We start from the raw sequence: 12,336 nt of genomic DNA, 5'->3' as shown, positions 1-12,336 counted from the left end.
TTACACCAAGATTGCAACAGACCATTTCAGTCCTATATTGATGTGGCAAAGTCAGACAGTGAAAAAGGTCGATCAGCCAGTTTCTTCTACCAGTACTGTGTCTGGCCTTGAGTCCTACGGGGCCCTAAAGGCCTCTAAAACCTTCCCTTTACACCTTTTTTTTATTCTCTTTATGTGAAGATTGGATAGTCATAGGGTCTTTGTTCCTTCAAAACACTTGTTGGCATTGTATCCTTTTATAGTCCATTCCAAGTGTAGATTCCGCTATCTCTCGCCTTAAAGCTGAACTCTGGGCTGAACAAAAATTCTTCCTTGAATCATGGTGCTTTGTGTATTACTTCCAGATTTGTGCAGTCATCCATCATGAAACTTTGCTTGGCCTGTAATAAGGAATGCTCACTGCTGCCGTCTCTTCTTGTGCGGGATGACTGCTCTTGTCTCCATCCTCTTCTGAAGTTTTCTGCAAGTAGCCTGTAGTTGGCTAAGCAGCTGGGCTCCACTTACATATCTGCTCTCTGCAGTCTTATGTACAGCATAGTGATGACATGACCTTACTGCTCTCCTTTTACAAGGTAATATTCGGGTCTGTAAAGGTATATGGGGCACATAAAATGGATTTATATTCTTTGTGGCAGTTGAGGAATATATTTAGAGAAAAGTTTTTCTGCCCAGAGTTTTACTAAAAAAAAAAAAAAAAAAAAAAAAAAAAAAAGAAGGAGCTTACCATTTTGGTTAAGGATGTCCTCAAAATACCCTATGACAAGAGCAAGGAAGATCTAGGGCCATGTTCTTTTTGGCAGGCTCCCCCTTGCAGCACTTGGATCTGGCAATAGTCCTCTTGTGCCTGATCTTGGCTGACTGGGACCCTTAAAATGTTATTAAACCCAGGACACTGCATTCACTGTCTCCCACAGCAATGTTTCTTCACTCCAGTCCTCAAGTACCCCAACAGGTCATGTTTTCAGGATTTCCCTCAGATGAAACGGCTGTGGTAATTACTAAGGCAGTGAAACTGATCAAATCACCTGTGCAAAAGAACGGAAAGCCTAAAAACATGACCTGTTGGGGGTACTTGAGGATTGGAGTTGAGAAATATTGTCCCACGGCACACAGAATATGGAAATGCAATTATTTCAGTAAATATAAACGGCTAAATACCTTTTTTCAGCAGTACATAGCAGTCTTGTGACTTCTATCAGCGTCTGGCCAAGCACTGGTTAAAGTTTGAAGGAGGAGTTTTAATTCTCCTCTCACTGTCCTATGAGGCTGCATGACCCCTGACCCTCTGTCTGGACAGTGTGGATTTGGTCCTGTGCCAATCACATGCAGCCTCCCATAAAAAAAAAAAAAAAAAATCTCTCTAGCAATACACACCAAACGAGCATGGGCAGAGTGCCCCCAAGGCTCTGTATTATCAGGAGATGGATTGGGGACTGTGGAAGAAGGGGAGGATCAGAGAGGACAGGATTAAACAGCCGTTTTACACAATGTGCAGATTTACCCCTTAGGTTCCACAGCGAGTATAACAAGCATGCTTTACTGCATATACAGACTGATTTTACTGTTGTGGGTTTAGCAACACTAAGTGTGTTGAGAGTAATGCCGCCATTAATCTAGAGATCATAAATCACATGGACCAAATGTCTTTGGCATTGAATTTTAACAGTGATGGCTTCCTAAATTTCATGCTTACAGTCTTGCATTGGTCTTCTGTCAGTGCACCTGCAAAAAGCCTTTACTCTGCCTGGCCTTATTGAGACAACGGGGTTGATTTACTAAAGACAAACAGACTGTGCAAGTTTAGTTGCACTCATTTTCTTAGTAAACGTAATGCGGTACAGCTACACTTTGTAAAGGGTACTAAATCAGGTGCAAGGAAAATGAAAAAAAGCATTTTTGCGTGCACATGATTGGATGATGGAAATCAACAGAGATTTACCACATTTACAAAGCACTAGAAAAAATGAGTGCAACTAAGCTTGCAGACTGCAACTGCACTTACAAAGTGCACAGTCTATTTGAATTTGGATCTACACTGGGTGTCTACATAGGATGCTACCAAGGATACGCTTTCTCACCTCCCCAGCAGAAAAAGCCTAAGCAACAGGCCAAGGAGTCTCCTACCACTCCTTAGAGAAGTGTCCCTTTCACTTTACTTCACCCGAGACCATCAAACAGGGTTGCCACCTCATCCCTTTAAAACCGAACATGTTAATTACACAGGTTCTGTTGCTGATTAAAGTGGTAACTAAACTCACTTGGGATTATCTGCATTAAATTAGCCGCAAGAACCTGTGTAATGAATACATGTTCAGTTTTAAAGGGATGAGGTGGCAACCCTACCCCCAAAGCTTTTCTCTCCTCCTACACACAGGACCAGGCAATACAAATTTACAGACAAGCCCTTCCCAACATGAAGGTGTACCCCCACATTATAGGGTGGGAGGCATATACTGGCTTTTATGGATGCTTGGAGATCTTGCATTCCGGATCAGAGCAAGTGGTGGTGTCCTAGGGCTACAAGCTAGAGTATAGTTCACTACCTCCTCTTTACTTTCTCAAATGCAATCTTCTTGCATCTCATTAACACATGGACGATTTCAAATCACTTGCATGGTCTGGGTTTTTGAAACAAAGGGTAATTTTCCCAGTCCCTGCTGCAGAACATTTTACAGGGTTTTACTCCAAACTGTTCACCATTCCCAAGCTCAAAAGAGGCAGTAGCCCCATTAAGCATTGCAAAGCCTTAAATGCATACTGTACATTTCTCCCCATAAAACCTGCAAGTAATTGGCAAGATCTGTTATTGCTTCATTGGATCAAAGGTATTTTATGCCTTGGTGGACATTAAGAATACTTATTTATATGTACCAATTTTTCTGGCATATCAGGGCTTCCTGCACTTTGCAGTGGTGCCCCTGCACTACCAGATTGTAGCCCTTCCATTCGGCCTGTCCTCTGCTTCTAAGAGGTTCACCAAGAAGCTAGCTGCTTATGCTCTCAAGATCCCCCCCACTCTTGGGCCATCCAAGAGTGGGCTACTTGGATGGCCCAATCTCAAGCTAGCAGACAATTAGGGCTTTGGAGGCGTGTCAATGACTGTCCAGAAGTTGGAGATTCAGATGCATTTTGAACCTTAGGTTGTCACCAACTCCTGGACACTTCCCAGGCCAGCACTTTTATATTAGAAGAAATGTTAGACGCTCCAGTCCCAGGGTTATGTCCTCCAGTCCAGAATCTGTCTGGCTCTCTGCTCTTGAGAGTCTTGGGTCTGATGGATGCCACCTTCGAGGAAAGTCTGTTTTGCCTCATTTCATTCATGAAATCTGCAATGTGGCATTGTCATTGTAGACATATCTCCATTACACCCCAGACCAGTACAGACCCAATTTTAGGGTTCTGGAGCACTTGTGGATAGTGCCACACCAACCCTCTAAAAAATTAAAATAACAAATAAAAATACGTTTCCAGTATATCTTAATCTACACTAAAACACACAAACTGAAGTGCATCAGTATGCCATACAGCAAAGCACAAGGTTTCAAAAGCACCCAGAGTTTTTTATCAGGTAAAGTGACTCTTAAAGGGACCCCTGGCGTATGACATGCTGAACAAGTGTTTATTGTAGAAGATTAATGTGTGCTGGGGACATAGGCCAATGTGGAACAAGTCAGTTCTGTCGCTTGACAGACTAATTAGTTTGGGAGACATCATTCCTTTCTAATGTTTTGGAAGATACAGACTATGAATGTCGGGACACGGTCGGTTCAAGGGACTTGTACATTGGAGAAATCTTGTCTTCCAATAAACATCCTGGAATTTGACGATTTGGCTGTCTTTCTAGTGCTGGACCATCCTATCAGGTCATCTGCCCTGGACTCTGTCAAACACCACGGCAGTGGTGTACATCAATCATCAGGGAGGAGCCAGAAGTCTTTGCTGTGACAAAGGTGGTATAGTGAATCCTGGGCAGAACAACGTGTTCCATCTCTGTGTGCCATATACATTCCTGGCATAGGCAACTGGAGGGAAGATTTTCTTAGCCAGCAGCACCTGGATGCAGGAGAGGGATCTACTGGCCAAGGTCCAGTGATCTGCTGGCGGAAGCATTAGATTTGAAGGATGGAGGGCATTTTTGTGGTTTTAATAGCCTGGATTGGCCCAGAAGTATGTGGTATGCCAAACTAGTAAGACTTCTCTCAAACATACCATGGGCATGGGATAGTCTGGATTTTCCTGTCCTAAAGACAGATTTACCACCTGGCTTCTCAGTCCCTGGATTTAATGACATAGCTGTTAAAGCCCAGGTGATGCGGGAGAGAGGCATCTGCAAGTGTCATCTCCAACATGCTGAGGGCTAAGAAGTTTATTTGCTGCAAGGTTTATACCTTTAAAGAGGCACATCCACTTTTGCCTTTCTTTTTCAGAGACCGTTGCCTACAAAACTCTTTAATCAAAATATTTGTGGAAAGGATGAACGAATGACTTGTATAGCGATACAAATGTGAACTGAATCGCCTCAAGGAGCTTGATCCGTCCTGTGTTATCCTGCTTCTTAGAAGAAGAGGTGGGTCTTGAGTTTTTTTCTGAAGGCCTGATGGTTTTCTTCCATGCGGATGCTAGTGGGTACATCGTTCCAAAGCCGTGCACCTTGGACTGCAAATCTTCGTTCTCCCTTTGATTTGTAGCGGGACTTGGGTATGAGGAGGAGGTTTTGGTTAGTTGATCGGAGACTTTGATTGGGTGTGTAGTGTTTTATTTTCTCGCATAGGTATTGCGGAGCGTTTCCTTGCGTGCATTTGTGGGTGAGGCAGAGGGTCTTGAATGTGATCCGATCCTTTACGGTTAGCCAGTGTAGGGTCCTCAGGGATGGGGAGATGGATTCCCAGGGTTTTTTCCTGTTACTAGTCTTGCTGCTGTATTTTGGATGACTTGTAGGCATGCAATCTGGTATTTAGGTAGTCCTATGTAGGAGGGAGTTTGCGTAGTCGAGTCGGGAATTGATTATCGTTCCAACTACTGCTGCTTTGTCCTCTTCTGGAATGAAGGGGACGAGTCCACGTAGCAGGCGGAGAAGATGGTGAGATCCGCTGACTACTGATCCTATTTTTGCGGCCAACGACATCTGATTTAAAGATGACTCAGAGACTTTTGGCTTTGGTGCTTGCGGAGATTGTCTGTCCAAGGATGGTGGGTGGTGTCCATGGGGTCTTAGTTTTTGTGTTTCGGTTTGCTTGAAGGAGAAGAAGCTCTGTTTTGGATCCATTGAGTTTGAGGGAGCTCGTGGTCATCCAGTCATCTATCAGTGTGAGGCATTTTTCTAGTCCTTGGTATTGGTCTTTTTGTCCAGTGATGCGAAAGTAGAGTTGAGTGTCATCGACGTATGAGTGGAAGCATAGGTCCGATTTTCTGATATTGAGGAGTGGACGGATGTAGATGTTGAAGAGCACAGGTGATAAGGGTGTTCCTTGAGGGACTCCATAAGAAATTGCACGCGTTTCAGATGTGAAGGCTCCTAGTTTTACTGTCAGAACAAATTTTTTAAGAAGGAGGCGAACCAAGGAAGATCTGCCTCTGTGACACCTGCTACATCTGTGATGCGGATGTGTAGGGAATTATGGTCCACTGTGTCGAACGCTGCACTGAGGTCCAGTAGTACCAGGAGACAGGATTCTCCGTCATCTGCTGCTTCGAGGGCGTCGTCCCATATTTTGAGAAGTGCAGTTTCTGTGCTATGGCCTGGGCGGAAGCCTGATTGAAGTAGGTCCAAGAGTTTGTGTGTCCAGATGGAGCTGTAGCTGTTGTACTACTGCTTTCGCCATAATCGTGGATATAGTGGTAAGGCTTGTTACCGGTCTGCGGTAGTTAGGGTCTTTGGGGTCGAGGTTGGGTTTCTTTAGGACGGGTTTGACTATGCCTTGCCTGAGGGCGGTCCGAACACTCCCTTCTTTGAACGACTGATTTAGGATCTCCCCATGTGGCCAAGTTCCCCATTCCTCTGCTAGAATTCGATACTTTTGATACTTCACAACTTATCAGAGTCAACACTCTTATTGCTCAGACACACATCAGGTAGTTTTCCCTGGTATGGTCATTTCAGCTAGATGAGTGTCTGAGTTGGTCACTTTATCCTTCAAGGAACCCTTTTTGGTCCTACATAGGGGTAAGGTGGTTTTGAGGCCTAGACATTTACTTTCTATCCAACATGGTCTTTGAATTTCACCTTAATCAGGACAGTGTATATCCAGTTCACCAGAAGAAAATGTCTCTCTGCACTCTAGATGTGGTTTTATTGGTTTAAGTATCTCTCTCTGCCAATTTCCACAAGACAAAATCAGTTTTTGTTAACTTTAATACAACTAGGAAGGGTACTTCAGCTCTTCATTCTATTTTTAGGTGGCTCAGACAGACCAATGTGTGAGCTTATTGCCTCAAGAATCAGGTTTCCTCCTTTCCTGGTCTATACATATGACACATGTTTTCCACCTTCTTTTAAAGCCAGTTTTGGGTGTCAGGTTCTTCAGATTGCTCGTTGAGCTGCAGACAGTCCTTGGTTCCTGTTATATGGCGCTGTTTTGTAGTTATTTGCTGTGTTACCCACCCCTCATTTGGACTGCTTTGGGAATCTCGAAGGTTTAAACCTGTTGTTATTCAATGGACAAGAACTGAGGGACACACAGGTCTCAGTTCCACAGCATTTACTATCATGCTTTTGGTACCACATTGCTTTAAAACTTAGATATGCTGGTAGTAGGAGGGGTGATATCCTGGGCCGGCCTATATTTATTTGTTTGCCAGGGTTCCTGTAGGTGGAAGTGTAATCCAAAGTTTAAGACTTCCCATGTCCTTCAATGGACTTGAAGAAAAAGTATTTTAAGGTAACTACAAGAATCCTATATTTTTTTTAGATTTGTGATGGAAGTGAGACATGGCTTACTGGTTCCTTTAAAGAGACACAGTGCATGTCTTTGCACCCCCCTCCCTGAATCTCTGATACTCATCTTGTCAGTGTTCTGTCACTTCTGTCTTCATTGCAGCTGACAATACCAGGTGCTTCTGGGTAAGAGAGGACATGTGACCTCTTCCATGTGATAGTGCTTGGGTCTAACAGCCAATTCCCAGACCTGAACATGTCACATGATCAGGGGAGCAACTTTGCTGCTTCTCTTGGGAGTATGACACTAGGGCATTTATGGCTGGCGACAACAAAAAAAAAAAAAAAAATTAAAAAAACAGGGTATATGAAACAATGTACTTACCTAAAAATCTAAACATGTTCATGTGAAGAGGTGTCTTGGCTGCTGGATTTAATAGGAAGCAGTCTCGATTAGCCCCAGACTCATCCCGTCCATTAGGTGTCACAATGAGAAGAGGAGTGAGGCCATTCTGAAGTTCTTCACACATTTCTGCAATGGATTCACTGTAACCACCACCACAATCATCCACAGACTCACCTAGAAAATAAAAATTTATAGACATCAGCCAGATCTGGTAAAATACACTCCATCTGTTTCACACTACTACTGTTTCAATGAAAACATCACAATACAAATATATGCAGACTGCATAGAAGAAAGCCTTTGTAGCTTCCCAAATCGAATAAGATGTAGCATAACAACAAATACAGAATTTTAATTTTGTGGACAAAAAACAACTCACAAAACAAATACGCTTTGAATGTTTGTTGAACTATACATACACTGTATGCCACTATATATGTCCTCAGATCATTTGCAGTCCATGAACTTTATTGAAACATTAAAACTATATACTAAATAATTACTAGTAATGATCAATAGCAAATATGACCCCAAAGACTGCATCTCTTGTGCGTACCTTTAAAAAGTAAAAGTTTTAAAATAATTTAATAATAATAAATATATATATATATATATATATATATATATATATATATATATATATATATATTAAAGGTATCCAGCAGGTATCGAGCAACTAAATGGTTGTCATCTGCTGGATACCTTAAGTAATGCCTGTGTTCCATAATCATCATGCGAGTGCATCTCTTAATATTTTTGCACACTGTCCTTAATACTACTAATGTCCTGTTAATACTACACTGAGAGTGGTGCATTCTTGCACTTTTTCCTGTCGTTCCATATCCATCAGAAAATCTTTAAGAAGCTGCGATATGGTGATGTGTTTACAGAAAGTATTGATATGCTTTGTCTATTCATGTGTGAGTGCAGTAGTTATCATCCATTTTATTTTTCTATTGATTCTCACACTACTACTACACTTAGACAGTGGCGCTCTCTCTCCCCTCCCCTGCTTTTTGCTTTCAAATTACTAGTAATTAAATTTCCAAACAGTCATTACCAACAAATTTGACCTTCCAGACGCGATGAGGTAGCAGAAGGCTGTCAGGACTAAAAGAAGTCATTTTTGCACACATCTGGCCAAAGACAGATTTGGTACCATCTGGTCCTGCCAAACCTCCTTTACTCCTTGAGCGTTTGACCTAGTAAAACAAAAGTAAAGAACACTTGCAAGATCAGTCAGTTGTCAAAAATAATATGACTCTAAATCCATTGTTTAATACATAATGGAACCAGAAAAGCTCAAAAAAAAGATCAATGCATAGTCACCATATAGTATGTTGCCCATTTTTTGTTTTGGGGTCCCTTCACACCTTTGTATGCATTAATGCATGTGGGTTCACGAGTTGTAGCACACTGTGGTAAGGCAGCTCACCCATTTTGAATGGACTCTTATTGCACCTCAACACACAAAAAAAAAAAAAACCACGCACACACAATATTTTACACAACACAGTGCACACCTGCGTGCTGTAGTGCAGGTGTGTGTGATTTTTTTAAAGTTTTTAATATTTGGTGCATAAAGGCACCCTAATACTCATGCACCACAACATGCATATACAGTGCCCAAAAGTATGCATATCCCAATTTTCCACATTTTGTCATTTTACAACCAATTTTGTAAATGTATTTTATTGGGATTTAAAGTGATAGACCAAAACAGAGTGGCACATACCGGTAATAGTGAAGTGGAAGGTAAATGATATTTTAAAATATATGGTTTTCAACATTTTTTACAAAGTGTGGCATGCATTTGTATTCAGCCCCCTTTACTCTGATACCCCTAACTGAAATCTAGTGGAACCAATTGCCTTCAGAAGTCATCTAATTAGTAAATAGAGTCCACCTGTGTGTAATTTAACCTCAGTATAAATACAGCTGTTCTGTAAAGCCCTCAGGAGGTTTGTTAGAGAACCTTAGTGAACAAACAGCATCACGAAGGCCAATGAACACACCAGACAGGTCAGGGATAAAGTTGTGAAGTTTAAAAGCAAGGTTAGGTTATAAAAAAATATCCCAAGCTTTGAACATCTCACAGAGCACTATTCAAGTATGGCACAGCTGCAAACCTACCAAGACATGGCCGTCCACCTAAACTGACAGGCCGGGTAAGGCGAGCATTATACAGAGAAGCAGCCAAGAGGCCCATGATAACTCTGGAGGAGCTGCAGAGACCCACAGCTTAAGTGGGAAAATCTGTCCACAGGACAACGATTAATCGAGCACTCCAGAAATCTGGCCTTTATGGAAGAATGGCAAGAAGAAAGCCATTGTTTAAAGAAAGCCAGAAGATGTCCCGATTGCAGTTTGTGAGAAGCCATGTGGGGTCACAGAAAACATGTGGAAGAAGGTGCTCCGGTTAGATGCGGTGCATACTAGCTCATTATGCCTTTTGCCTTACAGGGGTATAAAAAAAAAAAAAAAAGTGTCAGCGGGTATACAACTGCTTTAATCGTCTTTCTATTGAATGGATCAGTTTTAAACAAGAACCAAAAGGACATGAAAAAAAAAAAATAACAAAAACCTGAATAATAAACATATGCATACAGAAAAGGACCAACGGGGTGTGGCCGGATGCTGAGCACGATGGACGTGTGATCTCCCTGCTCCACAGACCTGCTCCAGCGAAGCTGCTAACGGACACAGCTTCACAACGATGGGCAGAAATCGAGCCAGCAGATCACAGAAACAGGGGTGCGGGACACAATCCACAAGGTCCCCTGATCCAGTCCTACTTCTCCTCGCTCCCGGGATCCGCCACGCGGGAGACAGACATCATGGCACTGCAGCGTGCCACACAGCCATCTCCTCCTCTGGGGACGATGTGGACAGCTACAGCGGGTTCCACGGACACTGTCTCGAGCGGTATGTCAACCCGCAGCAGACCCGCCGCACGCACATCAACCCTGCCAACTCTGCAAGGCCCATCTCCACCACACCATGGGGAACAACCGCTGCCATCTTGCTGGCAAGACGTCGGGTAACGCTCCGCGGGTGATTCCTTCTCCTGTCCCCTCACCCTCTAATGGCCCTGTACTTGACTCGCTCTCCCTTCGGGGCAGTCCACCGGCCTTCCAACATTGGGGACTCCCCCCCCCCACATTGGGCCGCTCGCAATCCCTGCCACGCCTGCGACCTATATCTCCTGCAACCCAGACCCCATCTTCAGTCCCAGGCCCACCAAAGCCACAGAGACTGCTTCGCTCCTGCGAATCCAGCACCACTTGCTCAACCGCGGTCCACCCGGAGCTCCTGCCCTCCCCTGCTCCCCCCAGAACCACCAATACAAATGGAGGACCAGAAATGGTTCGAACCATGTGCCTTGCCCTCGCAGGCTCTAGGCCACCATCAGGCTCTGCCCAGAATACCATCCATTCTTACAGTGGATGAACGGTCTCCTGGCGGGAACAACTACACTCACTACCCACCAAAGATGACTTTAGGCTGCTGATCTCTGAGGTCAAAGATGCCTGTCGTAGTGAGATTAAAACTCTGCAAGCGGACTTCCATCAGCTGGCCACTCAGGTGGATGATCTAGATGAGGACTGGCAAGCCACTAAGCTCACTGTCCATCGAGTCCAATCCCAACAGACAGAAGACCACTTTATGCTCCGTGACATGCAACGCCACTTGGAAGACTTGGACAATCGCAACCGCTGCAACAATATCAGGATTCGGGGTCTCCCAGAGTCTTCTGGTCCAGAGTATCTGCGATTGGTCCTCCAAACAATCTTCAACAACTTGCTGGGTGTCCCTGCTTCCACACACATCGAAATGGACAGGGCCCAATGAGCTTTGATGCCTAAAGACTAAGCGTCCAAACCTAGAGATGTAATCTGCAGAGTGCACTCATTCGCTTTAAAGGAGGACATCATGCGCAAAGCCCGGGTGATTAAACCCATCCTTGTGGATGGCACTCCAATTCAACTCTTTCCTGATCTATCCTGGATCACCTTACAGAAACGTAGGCTACTTCAAACGCTCCTTCACTCGCTGCAGAATAATGTCATCACCTACCGTGGGGATTCCCCTTCAGCCTGACGGCTACACATACTGGAAAGACGGCGATGCGTCGAGTACCCGAGGACATTCGTTTCTTTTGTGAGACTCTCAACCTCCCCATTCCAAACCTCCCATGTTGGGATATCATCCCCCCTCCTCCTCCCCCATCGACCAGCTGGCAAAGGGTTCCTGTGAAGAGGCGGGGACAACCCCCTGACTCCCCCCCCGTAAGAATCCCAAACAACGGCCAGCCTGAAAACTGCCATGGCTAATAATGCCCTCCTTGATCTATTTTTACAGATGACAGGCCCAATCCTGGAGGAACACTTTGTTTATGCATGGTTATTTTCCAAAGTTGAAGTGTATATTTGCAATGACTGTTTTATTTTTTTTCCTCCCCAGGTCGCTATCCCCTCCCCGCAGGGGATTGCCTTCCTCCTTCCTGGATGGCCTGCCCTCCGGCGGGCTCGCTGGCATCTGGGCCGTTTCGTCAGGGAGGTAGCTCTCCTGGCGCTCGGCCTGGGTGCAGGTGACCCCGCATGTTTCAGATTACATGTGCAAGTTGTTCCTTAAGTGAATAGTATTGTCCCCTTGCTATATTTAGCCTTTAACTGCTTTGTTCTTTAGCAGGTCCCAGATCATATGTACCAGTTGAAGTTCGGTATCTGACACTAATCCCCTAACTTATTTAGTGAGTTAAAGTTCCTTCCTAATCATCACTTACCACCCTCGCCCCCGCAGGAACCTCAAGTTGCATGTGTTTTAAACATGCTAGCTGCTTTTTTTTTTAAACTGACAGTGTCATTTTCAATGAACGGTACTTGAAAGGAAACAAGGGAATAGTTCCTAAGTATATACTGTAATAGTCTGCTATAAAACAAAAAAAGTCACAATAAAGCCATGAATGCGATGAAGCACAAATTTACAAATTACACTTCAGTGCTCTCATAATGTAAGCCTATGAGCATTTAGACTTAAGTTATTGCACTGGCTA

At 44.0% G+C, this 12,336-nt stretch overlaps 1 protein-coding gene across 7 annotated transcripts in view; it reads right to left on the bottom strand.

The window, feature by feature from the left end:
• Positions 1–12,336, bottom strand: part of HERC2 (HECT and RLD domain containing E3 ubiquitin protein ligase 2) — a 287,985-nt gene that overhangs the window by 19,428 nt on the left and 256,221 nt on the right. For all 7 annotated transcript variants that reach the window (XM_073614619.1, XM_073614626.1, XM_073614620.1 and 4 more), the window contains 2 exons: positions 8,341–8,482; positions 7,260–7,454 (listed from right to left, as the gene is read on the bottom strand). In XM_073614619.1, the coding sequence (XP_073470720.1) occupies positions 7,260–7,454; positions 8,341–8,482 (337 nt within the window). The remainder of the gene's footprint in view (positions 1–7,259; positions 7,455–8,340; positions 8,483–12,336) is intronic.

Source organism: Aquarana catesbeiana, linkage group LG02 (assembly GCF_042186555.1).
Source record: "Aquarana catesbeiana isolate 2022-GZ linkage group LG02, ASM4218655v1, whole genome shotgun sequence".
In the NCBI taxonomy this organism is placed as follows: Eukaryota; Metazoa; Chordata; class Amphibia; order Anura; family Ranidae; genus Aquarana; species Aquarana catesbeiana.
This window is presented reverse-complemented; position numbering and strand designations above follow the sequence as displayed.